The sequence below is a fragment of the Leucopleurus acutus genome (assembly GCF_964270905.1).
Source record: "Leucopleurus acutus genome assembly, chromosome: 3".
NCBI classification, from domain to species: Eukaryota; Metazoa; Chordata; class Mammalia; order Artiodactyla; family Delphinidae; genus Leucopleurus; species Leucopleurus acutus.
Genome location: NC_139145.1, coordinates 164,623,263 through 164,648,226, shown reverse-complemented (window position 1 = coordinate 164,648,226; position 24,964 = coordinate 164,623,263). Strand labels below are relative to the sequence as shown.

The window sequence follows — 24,964 nt, the reverse complement described above, 5'->3', positions numbered from 1 at the left end:
CAGGTTTATGATATGAAGTTTATAATATGAATAATAGGAAGACATATAATAAGATCAACAGGGATTCTTTCCATTATTTAATATAAGAAAATACTGATGAAAAAACAAAATCAATTTTTCCTTTTACTCTATTCGTTAGAAAATAATTGTATATAATATTTCCTTAAACATAAACCAAATTTATTTGGAATTTTTAAAATTTATGTATTTATTTTTTATTTTTGGCTGCATTGGGTCTTTGTTGCTGTGCGCGGGCTTTCTCTAGTTGGCAGCGAGCGGGGCCTACTCTTTGCTATGGTGCACAGGTTTCTCATTGCCGTGGCTTCTCTTGTTGCGGAGCACGGGCTCTAGGCGCGCGGGGTTCAGTAGTTGCAGCACACAGGCTCAGGAGTTGTGTCTCACGGGCTCTAGAGCGCAGGCTCAGCAGCTGTGGCGCACGGGCTTAGTTGCTCCGCTGCATGTGGGATCTTCCCTGACCAGGGCTCGAACCCGTGTTACCTGCATTGGCAGGCGGATTCTTAACCACTGTGCCACTAGGGAAGTCCTAGTTGAAACTTTTAAAGAGAAATATTTTGGCATACTTTTCCCTTATTTATGTTCGTGAAAAGCAGCAAAGAAAAAAGTATCCATGCTAAAACATCCCAAAATATTTTCATAATGCCACTAAAAATTGCATTACTAAGAATATTTAGAGTTTATAATAAATAACAAAGTTACTTGTTTTACTCTCTTGTGTATCACTTACATCGGGTTCCTTGATAACCTCCGAAGTAGTGTTCAACATTCCCTGCCAGATCCTAGAAAGATCTCGAAGGTTAAAAATATAATGGAATTTTGCAGGGGTAGGGAGCATTTGAATCTTAGTCATCTGCCACAGTCGGCGTGTCAGGGGAACCAGTTTCATCACTGAATCTCTCACTTCTTCTGAGAAGCCCCTTTGGGTACAGTAGTATCCTATCCCAATCACACCTGAAAGGGGAAAAAAGTCATAACATTTTGACTGACACTTCAGATCACCTAAGTGAAAATGAAAAACATTATAATGCAGAGTACAAAGATAATTAAACATTTTAATAGTTAACCACATATTAAAGAAATTTCTATTAATTAATGTTCTTTGTTTTAAACCTACCAAGTAGGTATAGTTACAAGCAAGTTAGCATTCAAATACTGAAAAGTTGACTAAGAAATACTACTGAAAACTCTAGCTGAACGGATTCAGTATTATTAAATGGGTAACAATGATGAATATATAAAGGTGCCTTAGAAAAAGATAAGAAAAAGGGAGGTTTCATGAATCCGCTAAGATTTCTCCATTTTTTTTGTTGCCTTCCCATGCATTATAAAAAATTTTAAGTTACTTTACAGGTAAAATTTTCCAGGCAAAAAAGAATAATTAAAAGCAAAAATAGTCATTCCTTCTAGTCCATTTTACTTCTCCCAAGTTTAGATAATTCCCATGTCATTTGGTTTCCAAACCTTTGCCCACCACTCTGATTGAAGGCAGATACTGCCATACTCCACTACCCTAGGGCACTAAGAAGACATTCTTAGTCTGCCAGAAATTTATTAGGGTAATCTTAGTTAGTTTTTTCTCAGTTGCAATTTCAGAAATGGTAAATTAGTACCTAACACGCATGCATGCATAACTTTACACTTTTTCTGAAAAGAGTGATTCCATAATCAGTTTCTAAACTTATTTTCATTTCTCAGTTAAATAATTATGGTTATCGATTGCGCTACTGTTTCTTGGGTGAATTTATTTCTGAAACGCTGCATATGTAATCAATCAGTAATTTATTACAACCCTATTAATTACTCTGAGGATCAGACTCTGGCTAATCTCCACTCTGTGCAATATTATTTCTTTGGCCAAAATCATTATATGGGTTGGTTAGGTATCAGCTACATAAACTTTTGGTATGGCATTATATCAATGCAGATCTCAAATATGTATACCCACGAGGAAAGCATCTCATCATGTCTAAGACCATTTAATGTTTAACCTTCTGCCTTAAGGAGCTAGCGAGAGTTTCTTAAAGAAATATATAGGCAGAAAAAATCTACTTAGCACTCAACTCAGTACATACATAATAAAGTAAATCTTTATATAAACAAAATACACTGCTTGAGAGTGATGAAGCCCGTAGACTAAGGAACCACCCAATGCTCTTTCTGTGTTGACCTCTAGGTGGATATATTGTCACTGGAACCCAAGCAGGGATTCTTCCCTCCCATGCCCCACTGACATTCACTTTACCAAAGATCTTGTCCACAGAAGCATCAGAGGGCAACGTGCAGTTAAATATAGAGAACTGCCTCTTGAGCCTTTGGGGTATATCATTGCGTCCGCCCCCAGGATGGATCATAGCTGCTAAAAACTGTATGTCCACAATGCTGGTAAACTCCCCAGGCTTCTCTAGGTTATAAAATCCATTCTGTTCCATCAGCTGTCGTACTATCTCATTAGTAACCTAAGAAAGACAACCTTTAGAATTAAAATGTCATTCCTTTATATCCCAGGACCTAACTCTTTGAGTGTTTCCAAATAATGGACCTTATTGGAATTTAGGAATTGTAAGTTGAAAAAGTAAAAAATATGTACTCATCAAAAAATAAATCAATGAGGAATTAGGCAAATAAAGTGCACAATAGGATCGATATACCTGGTCTCCCCACTCATTGATTATTGGCATATTCACATCATCAATAAAAACAGTCATCTTCTTTCCTGCTGGAGGGCCATATGTTGTGCCCATGCGTTTATCCACATAGCTCTCTATTGTCCTCTGTTAAATAGAAAAGTCAACAGAAACATCTGTGAAAATATCCCCTGACATGGTTAATTATTTTAAAAATCCAGGAAACTTTGAAATGACAGAAATTACTCAGAAAAAAACCAAAAATGTCCCTTAATTCTGGAAAGCAGGGCATGAGGTACCTAACTTTTCTTGCATAACGTTTATAACCTTTGAAAATCTGGTTGAATTTAGGAGTAAAGAAAATTCTGATCAATGTAAATCTTGAATGGGATGAGACTCTTCTGTTTATTTCTACAGACTTAGTTTTGTCTTATTGTGCCTACGTTGGTGACAATATAATATAACCCTAACCCCCATTATTCAAAGGTCCAGCCCTCCTCAAAGTTTCCTTATAATCATAGACAAAGCTAAACAGGGCTACCGTCCAAGAGGCTTCTCAGGTCTTGCTCTGAGCTCCACGGGCGGCCATAATCTGAAGATTGTTCTCTCTTTGTTGAGAAATCTGCCAACTGGCTTCTGTAGCCTGACACAGTCTGCTTTGGGCAGATGCAATCACACTGAATCACTTCTCTTCCCCTTCACAAAGTGGAGGACAATGCCCCCTCTTTTCTATCCCATACATTCTGAGCTTTGGTGGTACAGGAGGAAACTGCACTGTGCTCTATAAAAAAATGCCCTAGCAATGTGGAGAGGAATACTAAAACTGACAGAAGGGGTGTTGGAAGGAGTAATGGGGACATGAGGGAAGAACCCCAGACTACTGACTACAGTATTAACATTTCCATGGTCATAGAGTGTAGTTTGGAAATCAATCAGTTGTTCAGAATATATGTACTGAGTAAGCAGAGCCAGCACTGCAAAGAAAACAGAAAGGGCTCACACTTTTCATGCTCCAGAAACTCAACCTTAAAGACCTCATTTTATTCCCACTGATTCATGATTTAAGTCATGCTAAAGATAATGTATAAAATATAAGAGAAAGTGGAGGTGTACTGAGATAAAATGCATTCTCATCCTATCCAAAAAAGTTTCCTTATTTCATGAAGAGCAAACCAGTTAAAATGACATTAATAACCCTTCAAGATACAACCAAGAAATAAGGCCAAGATATAAACAAAAATCTATACATCTGTCCTTGAAAATTCCCCCAGTTTGGTAATTTCAAACTGTAATTTTCTGTCATCATTTTAATGAACAATAGCAAAAGATGTGAACATTTTTCACCATTTTAAAATAGAAAGATATATAAACATATCACACAAATTTCCCATGACAACAGTACAATGGCAAGAAGAATTTCATATTCCCCTGACATAAAAGAAAACTGTTTAAAGTAATGTACTAGGCTAAATTTAGCTCTCCTCAATGAATGTAAATGGACAAAGCAATTAATAATCTCTTGACAACCCCCTATGGCAAACGAGAGCCTTCCAGATATTCCCTTATCTGTTAATGAGAACTCATAGGCACATGAAGATTTTATGTCTTGGGGGGGCCTTCTAAGAGCTAAAAGCCATAGGTGGAACAGGTGAAATAATATGGAGTAATAGCCACATACCTGCACTTTCTTCCCCTTCATTATGACCCTAATTTCTTTGAAATAGCAGGAAATTACTAGAAGGAATTCATTTTAATATATAAAATTATTACTTTTATATATATATATATATATATATAATTAAAAAGCTAAGTTGATAAAAACAAAGGAGGGAGAAAAATTAAATAGCTTGTGAACCTAGAAGCTGAGACTTCTTCCTGTGTTCATAACTGCTGGCCATTAAATAGTTACCGAATGAACTGGGGTGTTGGATAAGATCTCCCAAAAGCCTGAAACACAGTAACTTCATGTTCTCCTCCATCACAGATCTATGTGTTTGGGAATATTTAGGAAAACCATATACTTGGACTAGTGTCTCCAACTGGACTTCCCCACTTAGATGATCCATCGCATCACAGAATCAACATATCCAAACGCAGACATCTCTGCCGCATCACAAAATCTGCACCCGCTCCTAGGTGCTCATCTCAGGGCTAGCACCAACTACCTAAATCTCAACCAAGCATTCCCACATCCAACATCGATAAGGCCTATTGCAATTCAAATACTGCTTTTTAATGTATCTCATCCTCTCTGAAAAATGATATGCCCTTGATCAGTTAGTTGTCTTTCTCATATGGATTAATGTCACGACCTTTTAAATTGCCCTCCCTGCCTCCAGTCAGGCCTGGAAACTTCTTTATAAGTCATATACAATGTCTATATTGTGTGATTTACAATTTTGTCTAGACTCTTCTGTCTCCCCAAAGAAATCAGTTTAAAGAATAATTTATCATCTTTGTAGTATTCTGCCAGCCACCTTCTCCCTGGTCTCCTTGATCTACTGTCCCACCTCATCCATCTTTTTGGTGATATAAACCATAGTCCAGTTAATAAAACCAAATAGGTATATTCATTGACTTGATTATTGTCTGTCTCTCCCACTAGAATGCAAGGGAGGCAGGCACCTTGTTTATCTTGTTCATCACGTGCTCCTCAGTGTCTAGAAAGGTGTCTGGTACAAAATATTTATCTGTAAATATTTGATACATAGATCAATAAAGACAAGAAACTTGGGAGTCATCTCTAACTTTTTTTCTCTCTCTCCCATCCCTCTCCTCCAACAATATCCACTCAACCAAAAACGAGTCCTGTCTGTTCTGCTTCTCAACCACAATTTGAACACATCCTCGTGCTCTTTCCATTCCCACTCTTACTATCTTGGTCCACGTCAACCTCTCTCTGGAGGAATTACTGTAACCATCTCCTCTCAAGTCTCTCTGAGTACAGCCCTCTCTCTTCCATCTGCAGCCAGAATGAACTTGCTGAGTGCTGATGTAATGCTGCTTAGTATTCCAATGGTTCCTTATTAGTGACTTACAAGGAACACCATGATGCTCCCTGCTCACCTTCCCGTCTCATTTCTAAACATTCCTTTTCAGGCTCTTGGTTCCGGCCCATCACGGTCTTCATTCGTTCATAGTCAGTTAACAATAAAACAATAAAATGATGCTCCTCTCAGACTGATTTACAGTGTTCATTAAGAGATCCTTATTTACATATTCCTAACATAGCCATTTCTGAGCCAGAAATCTCTCAGCATTAGTAGTACCCAAACACAATTTGTGAAATATTGACTTAGATAAATGATCTTCCATAAAAGTCACTTCTCTCAACCCGGCTTATTGGTAAAGAGTTGAAATCTCTAGCAAGGGCCTGGACTAAGGGTAGTTTATGCTGTTCTCTGAGAATAGACAATAACTTGACTCTGAAATAGGAGAATGGTAGTCAGCATGACATCATCTGAAGCAATCTATGGCACCTAAACAACTTTCTGACCTCATTGTCTGTCTAGCTCACACATACATGGGATACTAGAGCGAACCCCAGCTGTGACAGTGACATTTTAGACATAAAAAACAGATGGTTAGGCATCCAGATAGACTTAGGAATGGGGTTGAGGAAAGCCATTCTACGCTACTCTCCTTCATTCCAAATGAAAAGCTCTAAAACTAGGGCAATTCAATTTTCTGAATTAGTCTCTTAATAAAGACAATTCAGCCTCTGTAATCCCTAAATTATTAACATTATATAAATATTAAATTCCCCCAAGTAATGGTCAACTCTTTCATTACATTTAGTCCTGTAATTCCCTAATGAAATGAATCCCCTCCTCCTCTGGGCTCCAGGGTACTTAGATTACTCCATAAGTAGCACTTATCACAACAGCTATACTTGATTGTACACATGTCTGTTTCCCCAGCCAGGGGGAGGAACAGGTACAGTTGAGGAGGTTGTGCACTGCCCAGTTCTTGGGTTCACTATTCACATTATTGTCTCCGTGAATGGGACATAACACAAAATGTGCGTAAACTGCAGTGGCCTTATGCAATAGCTCTGACTGGGTTTAAAGTTAGAAAAAAAGGGGTTAAACTACTACTTCCCCCACTTATTAGCTTTATGAATTATAAGTCATTTTAAACCACATAAGTCACTGAACCACAGCTCAAAAGTGGGAATGTATACAGAGATACATAAATCATGTACATGTATGTGTGTGTATACATACAACAGAATATTATCCATAAATGATATAATACATGTGAAGGCACTTAGTGAATTTAATGCATCATAAAAATGAAAGATATTTTTATTACTATAGGTATCTCTATATATCAGCACTTAAATCATTTTTCATACATATTATATCCAATCAAACTGAAATATAAAATATAAAAAAATATATAAAAAAAATATAAAATATAAAATATACTTAAGTTTAGGCTTCCATGTATCTGCTATTTAGCTAAAAGATAAAAATGGAGAGCTTATGCTTTTTATTAAGAAATCTACCTTTCCATTTTATTGTAACTCATCAAAACCAAATGAAAACAGGCTTATATTAGTAAAGTTTAAAATTCTTAATAGCATATTACAAAAAGTAAAATTATATCAAAAATAACGAAATATAATAATATATAACTAAAAGATAAAAATTTAAAAATGCACTGTGATAAATCAGCCATTTTAATATTAATAGGAATAAAGAAAAGTCATTGGAAGGATCAGATGGGTGAACTGGAGAAGCGCAGTGGAAGACATGGGAACTTGGTTTCTCACCCAGGTTCTGCCACCAACTAACTATCTGGGAACTCAAATGAGTATTTCAATCTTCCTCAACCTGAGTGTGTTAATATTAACAGTGAAACCTGACATTTTTAGAGAGCTTTTTACCATAAAAAAATACTTTCTCATATTATATCTTAAGAGTCTCCTCTGGAAACTGGTCTTCAGGCTATGCTCTGAAGCATAGAAAGGATTTTCTTCAATCACACAGGCCCCTACAGGAAGCAAGAAGGAGGTTGGAAGGGATTTCAGGAGGCCAGCTCCAATTCCATCAAAGCAAATTCCTTGTTACCTGTTCGATAGATTAGTCTTCTACATAAGATTTCATTAGGAAAAGTGGTTCTGAGTCTAGGAAAAAATGTGGAATTTCCTTCCAAGCTCTACAATTGTCATTTTTAAAAAACAAAACCTATTGCTACACAAACATTTGTAAGACGATTGTTGCACTCGGAATACTTCGAGATTATTTTTAGAACAGAGAAATCTTTTCAGAAATTCTCTTAAGAAATTTTCTTTTTCGTCTTATTTTCTGTATTGTTTACATTTTTAAAGGTACGTGTGAATAACTTTCAAAAATAAAAAAATTAAAACAATATTTGTTTTGGAAAAAAAATCATCTCTCTTAAAAGACTAACTGAAATTTCCTTAGCCAAAAAGAGGGTGACCATATAATTTTGGTCCAAACTTCATACTTTGGATAGTAACAGGGATGCTATTCATTATTCATCTGAGACAACAGAAGTTAACTGGACAGTCTCAGGAAAAGAGGGACATAGAGTCTGTCCTCCTGCTGATAAAAGATGTGAAAGTGACACCATGGTAAAAACAAAGGAAGTTCAGATGAAAACAACCTGTCAAGTAACAGACGTGTGTCCTTGACACATGTGCCATCATGGCAACACGGGAGGGATGGACGGTATCTATTTTCTCATCTACAATTTCAATTTGGTTTGGATCCAAATAAATGGGACACACAGAGACAAATGCTCAGTTCCATCAGCCCTTGTTTAGCATGAACGGCTGAAAATTATAGTGAGAAAGTTAATTACAGCAGTTTGGCTAATTGGAAGTTTTCTAAAACTAATGAGTCTAGCTTAATCGAAAGCCCTGATGCTTAGCAGTCAAAACAGGCACTAAACAGACCAGATGATCCTGGGATGCCTCTGAACAGAAAAAGAAATAGTGAAGTGTTGAGACCACTTTCTTACTGAAGGATAGGAAGGATTTGGGTTAAACATCAATAGTTGTGAATCAGATAATGGAACCCTAAAGAATACAGATGTTCATGTTATGAAAACCTGTTTTTTTCTTCTTCTAATTTATTATACTTCGATATGGTACTGCTTCTAGAAATTTATTACATGGTTTATGAATTTGTATATTAATAAACAGGATGTTTTCTAGATTACGTGTGCCTTTTTCTAGGAAATTAATAAGTATTTCATGCTATAGAGACATAAAGCACAGGTCTTTACCATCTGAGAGGGGTAAATATCACCAAGAGTTACTAGCAAAAATACATGACAACTCCTTGCCATATACTAAAGAATTTGGCTAGCCTTTGTCCCTGGTTCCTAGGAGGGAGCCTTTAAACCCTTGGAATTTCCCGCATAATAAGAACGTCTTTGTTATTCATTGTGGGTCCCTCAGACCACTCATGCCAGAAAGACCAAACTACGATTAGAGTGTTAGGGCTTTAAACCAAGTGATATCAGCTGACTTCCAAGGGGGAAGGGGTTTGGAGACTGACTTCAATCACGTGGCCAACCAATCATGCCTATGTAATAAAACATCAGTAAAAACTCTGGACATGAGGCTCAGGTGAGCTTCCTGGTTGCTGATATACACAGATATGCATGGAGAGTAATACATCCTGAGGACAAAGAAGGTTCACATTCGGGACCCTCCCAGACCTTGCCCTATGCATCTTCTTTGGGCTGATCCCAATTCATATCTTTTATAATAAAACCATAATCATAAGCATAGCATTTTCCTAAATTCTGTGAGTCATTCTGGTGAATTATCAAAACTGACAGGGTCATAGAAACCTTTCAGTTTGCAGCCAATTGTTCAGAAGTGTTGGTAGCCTGGGAACCCCTGAGCTTGTGGCTGGTTCTGAAGTGAGAGAAGTTTTGTGGGGACTGAGCCCTTCACCTGTGAAGTCTGCACTAACTCCAGGTGGTTGCTGTCAGAATTGCACTGCAGCCCTAAAGATTCAATCCACTCCCAAGAAATGTGAAGAGCTAGGTAGCTACCTTACATAATGAAAAAAAAAATCACACTTTGATTTAATGCTTAACAATCTGTATCCACAAGCAACGTTATATTATAACCTTTAAAGAGATGGTCTCCAAAAGTAAAACAAACTTTTAAAAATATAAAATAGTATCAATGGAATGTGTATAATGTTAGCACCTTGCCAGCCTAGGATAATCTAGTGTGCAGTTCCCCAAACACAAAAATACCACTGCTGAGTCACTGCAATCTGGGGTTCACCTTCGATCCAGACCTTCCCAACACAACAGTGTGTAAATGATATTCATTAATGATAGAAGGCTAGCCAGTTTTGGAAATTCCATCTCTAACAGAGGAGCATAATGTTTTGACAGTCTTATTTAGAAACTTAATCAGTGGTCTTAGTTTTTTGGCACTCTGTAGTCACCAATTACATTAAGTGATTAAAAAGTCATGATTTAGCCTTGTTCTCAAGAATTCTCATTGCTCTTTGATATTTTCATTCCAACAACTAAAGAACAATGAAGTTAATCAAAAATGAAGTTCTTTGGATTTGAATTCCCCTAAAAATTTCCCTTCCATTTTCAATTTATGAATGTACCTTTTCCTAACTCTTTTTCATATGTATCTTTTCAAGTGTACCATTTCATACATTTCAATTTATAAAATGTATCTTTTATTAATGTATTAATGTTCTAATAAAGGTATCATAGATTATTTGCAAACAATTAAAGCATGGACTGAAGTTTAAGATTTACTCTCTGGTTTCTTAAATAATTTAGGAATAGGAGAAAAAGTACCAGTTAACCACTGCAAGCCCTGGTCAGTCTTGGCAGTTCCATTGACAAAAGCCATGCAAACTTGAGAGTTGTTCTCTGTTCCTCCTCAATGATACCATAAGCAAAATCTTTAATGTGCTAAGATTCTAAGATTGTATTCCTTGCTGCAGTTGATAATAGGAGCCATTGTGGAATGTTAAGTCAGTGAACAACAAGATAAATAGGAACCAGAGATTGGAAAAAGAATAGAAACTAGATTTGAAGAAGATCAGACTTGAAGCAAGACCAGCTTCAAGATTCTTTGATGCTAATACCCTGTTGTGGAATCATGAAGTAGATTATGTAGAGGTGGATAGGGGGAAGGGAGAAAAAGGAAACAACATGAAAAGTATTTCCTTAGATATATTAGCAGTCCTTGACTCAAGAGAAAGACCGTCAAAGATGACTCCAGTGTGTCTATCCAAATGACTAGAATAATAGTAACACCCACAGAAAAGCAGACAGTAGGGAGAAGAAGTAGGTTTAGGTGGGGAATAAAAAATATTTCTTTCAATTTTGGATTTTGCATGTTCACAGGCTTTTCTACAGAGACATTCTAAACAGAGTTGAGGCTTTTAACACCATATATAATCTTTTTATTTCTACATAATTTAAGATTATATGTTATCATCTAACTAGGGGAAGATTCTATTGCAACAGAAAAATAGAGATAATGGAAGACATATGTAGGGGATTTACTATGGCTGTGAAAGTGCACATGAAGTTCAGTGGGTACAGAAGAACAGCATGAGATTTGAGCCTCCAAAGCTTATCACAAACCTGGGCTGAACCAGCAGCAACAGTGAGCCAGTACCTGAAACATCAGCGGGGTGGTTGCAGAAGAAAAGTTCAGACTCTTGATCATGTGGCTTTCAGGATCATACTTTGACATAAATCCCTTGATTATGACCGTTTTGGCTGTTCCTTGTTCACCAATTAACAGCACAGCCTAAAATAGGAGTTGAGAAAGAAATCCAAGAAATACAATAAAATTATTGTCATGGGCTGGATTGTGTCCCCACAAAATTTATATGTGGAAGCCCTAACCCCCAGTACCACAGAATGTGACTACGTTTGGAGACAGGGTCTTTAAAGGGATGATTACATGAAAAATGAGGCCGTTCAGGTAGGCTCTTGTTCAGTCTAACAGGCATCCTTACAAGAAGAGGACATTTTGACACACAGAAAAACAAAGATGCACACACAAGGACCATGGGAAGACACAGTGAGAAGACAGCCATCTGCAAGCCAAGGAGAGAGGAAGGGCTCCAAAAAAACTAAACCCGCCAACAGCTTAATCTTGCATTTCAAGGCTCCAGAACTGTACAGAAAGAAATGTTCAAGCCTGTGGTATTTTGTTATGGCAGCCATGGCAAAATAATATAATGATCAAAAGAGAAGGATTTCTCTTTAGAAAAACAAGTCAAAATTCACTCTCTCTCAATATATGAAAAATCATTACTTAATTATGAATTAAAGCTATTCAACTTTAATAATGTTACTGAGGAATAATAAAAGAAGTATATTAATTTGGCTAATACTTTTATTTATTCTAAACAGCAACATAAAACATTCTAAAATAAATGCAACATGCTTCATGTTTTCTTTTTTCTCTTTTTAACATCTTGATAGGAGTATAATTGCTTTACAATGTTGTGTTAGTTTCTGCCGTATAACAAAGTGAATCAGCTATATGTATACATATAACCCCTCCCTCTTGCATCTCCCTCCCACCCTCCCTATCACACCCTTCTAGGTGGTCACAAGATGCTTCATGTTTTCAAGGGACATTTTTAAATATGTTACTTTTAATAAAAGTGAAAGAGCCATACCTTGCCCTGTTTAGCGATGGTTTTAATTAGGAAGTCAGTTCTCACATTGTCAACATTTGGCACCAGGATGGAGCCATATTCTGGGGTGATATTAGATGGATACACATATTCCTCAGTACACGTCTTCCAGTGCATCCACTTACCTGAGGTGAACAGAGAACATTTACATCTTCTTATTCCTATTAATAATTTAATTCCTAATTATTATGAGCAGACTTCCTTGAATCTCATGAAGCCATCTTCCAAAAATTCCCCACAAAGTAAAATTCATTAAATTCAGACATCTAAGTATTTCAGTATGTGTTCGCTGATTCAAAATTTCCCAAGAAACTATTCCCAAAGTGGTAATATTAGGAAATAGTAAGAAGTATCTTGGAATTTTCTTTTTAAACATGTAGGTTTTCAAAAACAAAAAGTGTGTATAGAAATACAGGACAGGGGACTTCCCTCGTGGCGCAGTGGTTAAGAATCCACCTGCCAATGCAGGGGACATAGGTTTGATCCCCTGTCCAGGAAGATCCCACATGCCACAGAGCAACTTAGCCCATGCACCATGACTACTGAGCCCGCGCACCACAACTACTGAAGCCCGCGCGCCTAGAGCCTGTGCTCCACAACAAGAGAAGCCACCGCAATGAGAAGCCCGCACACCGCAACAAAGAGCAGGCCCCGCTCGCCGCAACTAGAGAAAGCCCGCGCGCAGCAACAAAGACCCAGTGCAGCCAAATGAATAAATAATTTATTAAAAAGAAAAATACAGGAGAGTGATAGTCGTATATACCTAAAATCATTTTTCATTATGTACTTCCCTAACTGTAAAACCAAAAATAAAACATCCTAGGATGCCATATATAAATATTATGTATATTTGTACTTCATATATGTGTATATATGTACTTTATATATATGTATGCACATTTAAATAAACTTAAAGTATTGCAATACATGCATAGATACAGATGTATAGATATACACACCTATTTCATAAAAATATACCTACTTTGTCATTTTTTTATAAGTTGCTGATTATATCGAATGAATGGCTGAAATGGATCTGATTTGGTGATTTTTTTTCATTTGTTTTTATTTCATTAAAAGTTCAGTACACGATATATTTAACAAGAAAATGTGCATTTGGATCTCAATTGAAATAAATATTTGAAAAAGGAACAATTGACTCTCATACGCACATAAACATTTCCATTTCAATTTTACAGCCAAGAGTTTTCATTACCATTTAGAAATATAGATGATAGCTAGCTAGCTAGCTAGATGATAGATTGATAGATGATAGATAGATGATAGGTAGATAGATAAATAGAGTGTAAATATTAGCCATTTTGAAAAAAACTGGTCCCACGTGTGATGGTTGGATAGAAGAGAGGGGCTCACCATCAGATGCGACGTAATAGTCAAACATGGTGTCGTCAGGCCCTGCTAGAGGCGGCAGGTCCAAGGCTAGCCTCTCCTGGGAGCACAGCCAGTGTTCCATGCGGCGCCGGCCATCCTGTTCCAGCACTGCCCCGACGCTCCACATTAGGGAGAAGACGTAGAGTCTCCCCAGGTGCTCCGGCGTGACCTCCCCACCTTGTTCCTGAGCACGAAAGAAACTTTTCTTTTACTTACTTAATTCTCAAACCAAAACTTGGCTTTGACATTTTAATGAAAATAGCAAAGATCTAAAAGGGATAACAGTTTTCCCCCAAAACAAGAATGAGGGAAAGATGAATAAAACTGGAGAACAAATACAGAACTGATCTCTGGGGATACCAAGCTGGTCTCCAAAATAAATTTTGAATGCTTGTTAGACGACTGAGAACCTGCCCCTAATCCACAAATCTGTGGTTTGCTTTGTGGAAAAAAACAAACAGAAAAAAGAAATGAAAGAAAAATACAAAATATGCAGTGTCCATGTTTGAAACCTCCCCACTTCCCCATGGTTCTAAGAATCATGTTCAAATATCACAGACCCTGCACAGTATGGCTCAGCTAAAAGGAGAGAGAGTTCTAGAAAGTTAAGTGATTTACCTTGGAAGGGATCAGGCCTTGAAGCATGTTGATGCTTTGCATGATCACAAAGGCCTCCAGCATCTCCATCTGGTGTTCTAAGTTCTGAATACTGAAGTGATACAGGTCTGGAAATGACTTGGTGTACAGCTGACGAAGAATTTCAGCTTCTTGAGGCAAACGTTTTTTAAGAAAACCCTGTTGGTTTGCAGATGCATGCATTAATTGAATTTATTAGCACACCAGAAAAATGGCCATTTTTGGACAAAAGTTTTCTAAATATCGCTTAAAAATAATAATAATAATATCTAATGATTATACTGCACTTCTGATGTACCAGACCTTGATATAAATTCTTTCATGTATTACCTCATTTAATGCTCAAAACAACTCTGTGAGGTAGGAATTGTTATTATCCTTTTACAGATGAGGAAACTAAGGCCCAAGGAGTTTAAGCAACATGACCAGGATCCCACAGCTGGTAGGTGTCAAAATTCAAACCCAGAGTCTGATTCCAACATCCCTACATTCAGCCACTACACTACACATAAGCTCAGGTCTTGAAACAAGATGGAGGGAAAAGTTTTCGGCTCTTGATTAAAATATGCTAGGAGAAAATGAGGAGGCATATACATGGAAATAACTTAGAAAAAGAAAAAGGAATAAAAGATGAACAAAGGAAATCCATCCCCAGATTTTTCAAAATAGGAAACAAAGGTTTATCACAATTTTATTTCTTCTAATTTAATGAATAACCAATGTAGAAAAAATATCAAAGAATACTCAGGAAAATGGGGAATTTAGTCATTTGGAAACCCAATCTTAGGAAACTACATGTGATTCATAACAAAATATCATTTAACACAATATTTTCTTCAGGTGAGGAAAGTTCCCTTGGCATCAAGAGATCAGGTCATTCTTAGAGATTCTGAACAGAAGCAATAAAATATTGATTCTCAATCATCCATCATTTCATGAATTCAACATGATTGCACAGCAACAAAAAGGAAACATAGCACTTTCAAGCTGATGGTGCTATGCAATCAGCGTGGCTCACAGAGGCTCGTGGAGTCCCATGAACACAACTTCCCCATTGGTCTGCCCTCTAGTAGTTCTCTCAGAGCTGCCCTGCCCTGCTCTAAACACCTCCAGTCTTGTGAGTCTTTCTTCTTGCCAACCATTTGGAAGCAACTTAGTGGTAAAGGCCTTATTCAGCCTCAACATGGACAGAAGCTCATAGAAGCTTCTCATATAATAGAAGTTCATTTCATAAATAGCAAACTGTAAATATTTATTAGCAAATAGTGTAAAAGTATTGTTTAAAAGCCTTTGTGAATTTAAAGTATTTGGGGGAAAATCACAAATTCATTTTCACTTGGAGTTTGCTGCATCTGTGGTTACCAAGGCTGAATGCATTGTGGTACTTTTTAAAAAAAAATTTTTAAACACAATAACTCCTGCACCTTCCTCCTCAGAGATTCTAAATTGATAGACTGAGGTATGACACAGTCATCTGTATTTTTTTTTCTTTTTTTTTTTTGCGGTACGCGGGCCTCTCACTGTTGTGGCCTCTCCCATCGCGGAGCACAGGATCCAGACACGCAGGCTCAGCGGCCATGGCTCACGGGCCCAGCCGCTCTGCGGCACGTGGGATCTTCCCGGACCGGGGCACGAACCCGCGTCCCCTGCATCGGCAGGCGGACTCTCAACCACTGCGCCACCAGGGAAGCCCAGTCATCTGTATTTTAAAGAACTGTCATTGGTGATTATTCTTGCAAAGCCAAGGTTGAGAACTCTTGCTCTGTATTCTTCTTAAAGGATGGATAATTTAACTGTGAAATCTGAAATCTTCAGAAGCATTTTCAATGACATTTTAAACTGTACTTCAGTATCATTTTGCTTTAAAATCCCCTCCTTCTTCACATCTTCATCTACTTGATTTAAAATATGAATTCATAAGTTTTCAATCAAAATTATCTCCGAAAAACTTATGTAAATAAAAATAATAATTTGACCAACAATGTCAAAAAAGATTTTACAGGTGGCTTGTCTAATAAGCATTCTGCCTTACACTATAATACTTATTTAGTAAAATATCTAAGTATGCAAGGCATTCAATTATAATCTTATGATAATCAACATACTCTAACATACATTAGTAGTAATAAAATAATATACCTTATCATGAATTGAAAAGATATTATCTGAAATATTATTTCCAAGTGTGAACTTAAAACTAACGTTATGACTATTGAATCTCATAAAAATTCTTTATATGAATTTTAATAAATTGTCTCTTCGAGTTAATATTCTAAGACAGTTGTATTCATGGGAATCCACGAGCAACTGAATGAGTACCTTTTTAAAATATCATGAATCCCCAAAGTGATACAATTAAATTTTCCTTATTCACTCACAGTTTGGTGGGATTGTTTTTTTTAATATTTACTTGGCTGCGCTGGGTCTTAGTTGTGGCATGCGGGCTCTTAGTTGTGGCATATGGGATCTAGCTCCCTGACCAGGGATCAAACCCAGGCCCCCTGAATTGAGAGCTCAGAGTCTTAACCACTGGACCACCAGAGAAGTCTCTAGTGGGATTATTGATTCACCTAGGCCTTGCAATTATTCCCCAGTGCACGGGGTGTAATTCACAGGTCTAAAATTAATTAGAACTGAAGAACCCTGAGCACTGAAGAAACCTGTAAGGGACAACCTGGGCTGAAGGTCCCAGAGCATTCAAGGATCTTCCACAAACATCAGCATTAAAATGCAATTACACCAACAGGTCTGCAGAAAAATCAGCGCACACTCTAAAAGAATGCTAAAGGATCTGTTTCCCTCTTTAATTATACCAAAAAAAAAAAAAAGATTCCAATCATACCTCAAGAATAGGACTCCAATCAAGGACAGAAGAACTCATGAAAACCATCCCATTTCTTGAGACAGTAGCAGGCGAAGCATTGTCAATGTTATGAGGTTCGAAAACAATCTTGCAGTTTGGAGCCATGGGAATCCGATCACCATTGGCAAGGGTTAGAGTTTTGTTATCATCCAAAACAGAATTCAGATTTTCAATCCAGATGGCATCTACTGGCCCATCAAGAACTATCCAGATATGCTCCCCTAGAACATCCCAAGGGCAGGGAGAAAAGCATACACACACATATATGCATATATACGTAACTACTATGCTTGAAGAAGTGCTATAATTTGATGTCATTTTCATTAATTTTTAAATAAAGCTTTGATCTAAATGATTATCGTATTTTGTCACAGAGGACTCTTCCTGTTCTTTATATAGCAGTTGTTTCAAGCCCATAATCAAGAAAAAGTCATTAGTTCATTGAACAGATATTCCCTGAGCACCTTCTCTGTATCAGCACAGTTCAAGGGATATTGTGATAAAAAAGACAACATCCTGCCTTCACAGAGCTGACTTTCTAAGGGGTAGACATGACAATCAAACCAATATGCAAAGAAATATATAAGAAAAATTCAGCAGGATAAGAGGGTGAGGCATTTTAGATAAGGTGGTCAATGAAGTATTTCTGGAGGAGAATGAAGTGATGTAAAGATCTAGAGCTAGAATTTTTCAGGCAGTGGAAACAGTAGTTGCAAAGGTCCTGAAGTGGGTACAAGCTTAGGGTGATCATGTTCCAGGAACAGCGGGAAGTCGAACCTGGTTAGAAAGAAGAAGGGAAGGGGGAAAGGGATGTGAGTGATGTCAGAAAGGCAGAGCCACGGAATCCATTCTGGTCTGCACACGTTTAGTCTGAGATGTCCAACAGACAGCCCATAGAGCTGTTGAGTTGGGAATTCAAGGGCTAGAGATTAAAATGTAGAAGCCATCAGCTTAGAGATGGCATTGAGAACCATGGCCTGGGTAAGTTTCTTCTGGATCATAAGTATAGATAGAGACAAGAGCTCTGAGGACACAAGCACTTCAACGTTTAGCCTTCTGGTAGGGTCTCCTTCACTGCTTCCTCCTTCTGTTTGAGTTTCAGTGAAACAGAAGTAGGAGGCGAGTCAGCCAGTAAGGTATCCCTGAAGTCAAGTGGTGGAAGAGTTTCAAGAATAAGAGTGATTGGGCTTCCCTGGTGGCGCAGTGGTTGAGAGTCCACCTGCCGATGCAGGGGACACGGGTTCGTGCCCCAGTCCGGGAGGATCCCACATGCTGTGGAGCGGCTGGGCCCGTGAGCCGTGGCCGCTGAGCCTGCGCGTACGGAGACTGTGCTCCTCAACGGGAGAGGCCACAACAGTGAGAGGCCCGCATACCACAAAAAAAATAATAATAATAATAATAGAATAAGAGTGATTAACTGTGCCAGATGCTACTGAGAGCAGGGTTATACTGAGAATGGATAGAATGTCCAACAGAAACGCCCTTGTAAATTTAGGTGTTCAGTTTAATAGTTACTCTTAATTTCTTAACCACGAGTTACTCTTACTTACCAACACCATGACCAAGTTTGCAGTTCTAATTTTTATCTCTAATTTAACAACTGTGGAATATTCTAAGTCAAATCAAATGCTATGAAATTCCTAATCATGCTCATTCAACTAGCAGTTTAAGTAAAATGATGATCTGATCACCAGAGTCCCTGTGAAAGAAAAAGCATACGTTGCCGTTCTAGAAAGGATTTAAGAAAAAACCTCTCTAAGCACCTATTCTTTAAGGTAACATTTGGTTACTGGATCTGTGTTTACACAGGATTACTAGAACAAATCAGACACAAAATTTTATTTTATTCCCGTATAACAACAGCAATTTCTAATACGAGCACGCTTTAGAAATGAAGCGCTTTCTTTTCTCTTTTAACAATTGGTGTTGGGTTGATCAGCCATATTCTCCCAAAGAGAACGTCAGTGGTGCCACTTTAAACGTTTTTCAACAGAACACTGTTGCCCGAAGTGTGGACTCGTGAAGTAAGCCAAATGTCTTGTCCTCCTCCTATATTCTTATTTGTCCCTGCAATTGCTTGCCCTGTGCTTTTCTCTTACTTAGTCAGGAGTGAGAGAATTGCTATCATCTCTTCCATCTGAGCTTATTTTCTGGGACCACTGGGTTCAAGTCCCTAAGTAAGAGAATATTCAGAGTGAACCACTAGCCCTTAAGGAGTGTGTTTAAACAAAAAACAAACACCCATGTACATCTAAAAGAGAATAATTTGTTAGACTTCATTTTTTGATATACACAATTTTCTTTCCAAAGAAGCCCATTTCCTCCTGTGATTTTATAGGAGAATCGGTTTTCTAAAAATAGGCCATACTTAAACAAGAGTACCACTTTTTAACTCTTCAGTGAAAACAGTGATGATGAAATCACTTGAATACAGTACTATCAATGTTCCTTAACAGCTTTTTCTAACTATTTTATCCTAAGTTTTCAAAGGAATATAGAAATAGTTTTTTCAAAAGGAAAATAATTCCCTTTGTAACCAAAAAAAAAGGGGTGGGGGTGTTTTAAATACACTAACCAGTCATTTCAGTATTTCAACATTCACAAATATCATACTGATTTATGAGTTCTTGGTCTAGGATAAGATATAATATGGAGACTACAGTTGTTCTACTAATTTTAAATAGCCACAAAGGATGTATGTAGAAGTACATGTCAAAACTTATACTTGTAATTCATCTTCTACCTTTCTTAGCCCTCAATGTTTTCCTCCAAAGAGTAGAAAATATCCCATCGGTCCAATCATTCGTTGCCACGTCAAGCCGACCAAACATCTGTGGAGCCGTAATCGCTTTGGGATTCATCCTCATTTCCCGGTGTGGTTTTCCACAATCTATACCAAGTAAATACAAATTTTAAACAACTCCCATGTAGAATGAGCCATCGTTAGGCAACATTGCACCAATTTGCAGTGTACTGTCAGCAGGTGTTCAAAACATGAAAAAATGCAAAATTACATTGAAAATACATGTCTTACTGCATTTCAAGTTATCATAATTACCCTCATTATATTTTATTGACTAAAGCACTTTTTATCTTCTGGAAAAGAAAGTTGCATGTTACATAAGGGGGAAAATGCTACCATGCTGGAAGTGACGAAGGAATTAATGTAGGATGGAAGTTCTTCAAATTTCACAGCTCAAAACTCTTTTGGTTTATGGCGTATTAGATTAACTCTTATATCTGAAATGTCACTTAAAGACACCTGATTCTCTCCATTAACAGCTTTGATTTGCTGAGATATGGTCTTACTCATTTGGAAAAAAATCAGCTAAACTAATGTTACAAAAATCAAGGATTTTTCTTCTGTGGTCAGCTTCAGAAAAGGTATTCAAATCTTTCAAACCCTAAAACTATTCTTAAATAAGATGGATTCTGTACGTAGGGGACGGTAGTTACTAAGTAAAAAATTGAAGAATAAGATTTAAAGTATATTATATGTGGAATCTAAAAAAATGGTACAGAAGAACTTATTTACAAAACAGAAATAGACTCACAGACATAGAAAACAAACTTATGGCTATCAAATGGGAAAGGGTGGGGAGGGATAAGTTAAGACTTTGGGATTAAAATATACACACTACTATATGTAAAATAGATAATCAGCAAGGACCTACTGTATAGCACAGGGAGCTCTGCTCAATATTCTGTAATAACCTAAATGGGAAAAGAACTTGAAAAAGAATAGATACATGTATATGTATTAACTGAATCACTTTGCTGTACACCTGAAACTAATACAATATAGTAAATCAACTGTATTTCAATTTAAAAAGTTTAAAGATTTAAAGTATAATATCATAAAAATAGAGGCTAAAATATTACATACTGTGTGAAAGATTGACAAACACAGGCACACATACATAGATATGTACACTGGAAAAGGTGTTACATTAAAACCTATCTAGAAAATTAGAGAATAGTTCTCTTTTTCCAAAATCACAAAAAGAATCAGGGTAATTATTTACAATATTTTACAGTGCTGAAAAATTCAACTTAGTCACAGTTCAGCTTTTTCAATACATGATATCCGTAAGACTGGCAACATTTTTTAAAAATCTAATCACACTTTACAAAAGGCCAGCAACCTCTTCAAATGTATCACAGGTGAAAACTGGACTTGGTCTGTTGCCCATACAAGAGAAACTATCAAAAATTATTTCATTATGGTTGTAGGTAGAATTATATCATTTTCATTTAAAATATGATACCATAACATTTTTATAAGAGCACTCTAAGGAAAAAAAAATAAAAGGTTGACTTTTTAAATGTTGGTTAAACTAATTCCTCTTAACTCTTCTCCTAGGCATTTCTTGACTGTCCTGATCACTCCACCTTCATGGACTCTGCCCCAGAGTAAGCACCCTTTTCTTGCTGTCACCTTCTTAGGACCTCCTTATGGAAGTTCCCAGACAGCCCCTCCTGTCCCAGTCTATTCTCTACGTGGCCACCGGATGGTCTTCTACACACAGGGCTAATCACACCACTCCCCAGCTCTATGGCTTCCCATCACCCACAGGATAAAATCTCGGTATTTATTGTGACTTACAGAGCTTCTCATGCCATGCCCTCTGTACTAATTTGAATTCCCCCTGGAAGCTAAGTCTGAGACAAAGACATGGGAACTGAGAGTTTGGATTCGGGGGAAAGAGAGAGTGAGACAGGAAAGGAGAGAGAGCCAATAAAGGGCTCATTGGTGAGCTGGTCACAGATGGAGTGTCCCTCTAAAAGACAGGAGGTGGGACATTTCCCTTCAACTCTTTCCCTCATTGGTTAAGGGTATGGCTGCCTCAGGAGCATTAATTCTCACCCAACCCCTTCTTCCAGGCTGAGCCAGTTCTCTAGCTTCAAGGAAAGTCATAAGGCTGAAAAACCGGGAGACACCGCTGGCATCTGGGGGAAAAACTCTCCAACAGTTGCATCTGTAGCAGGGGAGGGCCAAAGGGATGCGGCCCTAGGCACCAATAGCATCTGCTATACCTCCTCATCTCCCCCACTCCCACAAATTAGATTTCATCCATGCCAGAGAGCTTCTCCAGGCATATCAAGCTCTCGTCAGTCCCTCCTACCTGCTCAGCCTCTTCATTCTGCTAAGAATGCCTTTCATCCATCTGCTACTCAACCCGCAAACCTCAGATGAAGTAGCACCTGCTCTGTAAGCCTTTCTAGAATTCCTTCGAAAGGTTTCTGATCTCCTTTGCCTCTGCTCACATCATAATTGTCCAAATCTTCCTCATGTCCAATCTTCCATGCTGAGTTACAATTACCTGTGTCACTACACTACACTGTAAACTCCTTAAAGACATGGTCATTTTTTTTCCATGCCTGCTTTCCCATTTCTAGTACAGAACCTCAAAGTACAGAACATCAAAGATATTTGATGAACAAATACATGATGAATAAGGGAACAAATAACATACATGGGTCCTGCAGAAGTTCAACCCAATTACTTTCTCAATCTTTTGGATAATCCAAGTTTTCAGTAAAAAACAATATCATTTAATATAACAAATGTTTACCCTACATACTAAAACCAAGAACAGGTTAATAAACAGAAAATAGTCTAATAATTTATTCATCTTTGCAAAGAACTTCTCCAAAATCAGTGATGCCATATTGATTACATCATTTAGACATATTATACACAATGTATCTCTATTGTTTAATATTTAGTACTCGTTTTGTTCAAGTCATTGTACCCAGTGCATTTGTAGTTTATTATTAATAGAAGGCAGCTTCATAACAACAACAAAAGCATCTTGAAGCATAATTTGAGAAGGAGAATACATCATTTTAATGCTATGTAAAAATCCCAAAGCAGAACCTTAATAGTACACATGAAAACCATGTGGTAAGTTTTGCAGGTGTGACCTCTCAGTTTTGGTGGAGGTAGGTGCTAGCTGAGAGCATAAGCCTGTCTCAGTGTGAAGACCCCCTGGTAGAGTCCTGAGGTACAGAATTCACTTTGTCCCATAGCTGAGGAAATTGAGACTAAATCTAATGTATGCAGGACCCTAGAATAAATACAGACCATAGTCACCAACCAATATCGATGCATTGGGGTTCCATGAGCTGACTGGAAACCCAGCCGGGCAGCTTTTCCTTGTGGGACAATGTATGATGCATTCTAACAGCCAAAGTTCTGTGAAATTTTGGAACTGCCATGGCTAAGGGCTGCGAATACTTTTAAGAAGGAAGTCGTCAATGTCTAATCAGAACCAGAGAATACAAGAATAATCATGAAAAAGGTAATGCCCATTATCCTTAGATAACTTTAGGTTAGGGACTTAGATGTAAAACTTACAGACATCTGGAAATGAAATACATTTATTTCACTTCACAAGAAAAATATCTGATTCTGGGTGGGAAATTAGTTTATAATTAGGGTGATTTTTCAATACATAGAATTTAAGAGTTGGGATTAGAATTATAATTATATTTATTGAGAGGTAGCATCTTGTGTTAAGTCATAAGTGGCAAATGGTATGGTTTACTGGGAAAATTCTGGGTTTTTCGTTAATGGGACCTGACCTTAATTTTGAGTCTCATCATTTACCATCTTTTTGACACTGAATATATCTGAAGTTAAATTTTGACTTTTTGGTACAAAATGGGCATAATGATAGCCACATCTCAAGATCATTTTGAAAACTAAATGGCATAACATATGTAAAACATATAGCACAGTCCATAAAATCACTTTAAAAAAATGTTTTTCCTGAAGCATTATTCAGAAAAGCCAAGATATGGAAACAACCTATGTGTCTACCAATGGATGAATGAATAAAGAAGATGTGGTATACATACACAATGGAATGTTATTCATCCATGAAAAATAAGGACATCCTGACATTTGTGAAAACATGGAGGGACCTTGAGGGCATTATGCTAAGTGAAATAAGTCAGACAGAGAAAGAAAAATACTGTATGATATCACTTATATGTGGAATCTAAAAATGTCAAACCCAGAGAAACAGATTGTAGAACGGTGGTCACCAGGAATTGGAGGTGAGGGAAATGAGGAGATATTGGAAAAGGGTACAAACTTCCAGTTATAAGATTAACAAATTTGGGGATCTAATGTACAGCATGGTGATTATAGCTAATAATACTGTATCATATACTTGAATATTTCTATGAAAGTAGATCTTAAATGCTCTCATCACAAAAAAGAAATGGTTATTATGTGATACGATGGTGGTGGTAGCTAATGCTATGGTGATAATTTTGCAACATATAAATGTATCAAATCAACACACTGTACACCTTAAACTTGCACATGTTATGTGTCCGAATTATATTCGTATACAATAAAGCTGGAAAAAAACATTTTTCTCCTCTGGTCCATTAATGTACTGTGTTATCTCTAAAATCTACCCAATAGTCAAAAAAGTAGCATCTCCTCCTATAAATATATGCTAACATACATCTACATTTGTGTCCCTCTTGGGACATTCACATGTGTCACAACAGTTTAAATGTGTCTCCAGATTGACCACCCCCTTACCTGCCATGGCGTTCATCAAGATGTGGATGCAGGTGGTTTTCCCTGCTCCACTAGGCCCCAGGGTCATCATTCCATGCCGCACTCTCTGTGTTTCAAACAACTGGATGACTTTCAGCTTCCAAGGAGGATGGTTGATTAAACCAGCTTCTTCAACCTGAAAACATAACAAACCGCCCACATT

The 24,964-nt window shown here is 37.4% G+C and overlaps 1 protein-coding gene across 1 annotated transcript in view; it reads right to left on the bottom strand.

The window, feature by feature from the left end:
• DNAH5 (dynein axonemal heavy chain 5) overlaps window positions 1–24,964 on the bottom strand; it is a gene marked incomplete at both ends in the record, with an annotated part of 214,130 nt that overhangs the window by 90,042 nt on the left and 99,124 nt on the right. The window contains 10 exons of the mRNA XM_082837242.1: window positions 746–969; window positions 2,261–2,474; window positions 2,667–2,789; window positions 11,293–11,427; window positions 12,311–12,453; window positions 13,703–13,904; window positions 14,339–14,515; window positions 17,199–17,440; window positions 19,963–20,109; window positions 24,784–24,937. Coding sequence (XP_082693368.1) covers window positions 746–969; window positions 2,261–2,474; window positions 2,667–2,789; window positions 11,293–11,427; window positions 12,311–12,453; window positions 13,703–13,904; window positions 14,339–14,515; window positions 17,199–17,440; window positions 19,963–20,109; window positions 24,784–24,937 — 1,761 coding nt within the window. The remainder of the gene's footprint in view (window positions 1–745; window positions 970–2,260; window positions 2,475–2,666; window positions 2,790–11,292; window positions 11,428–12,310; window positions 12,454–13,702; window positions 13,905–14,338; window positions 14,516–17,198; window positions 17,441–19,962; window positions 20,110–24,783; window positions 24,938–24,964) is intronic.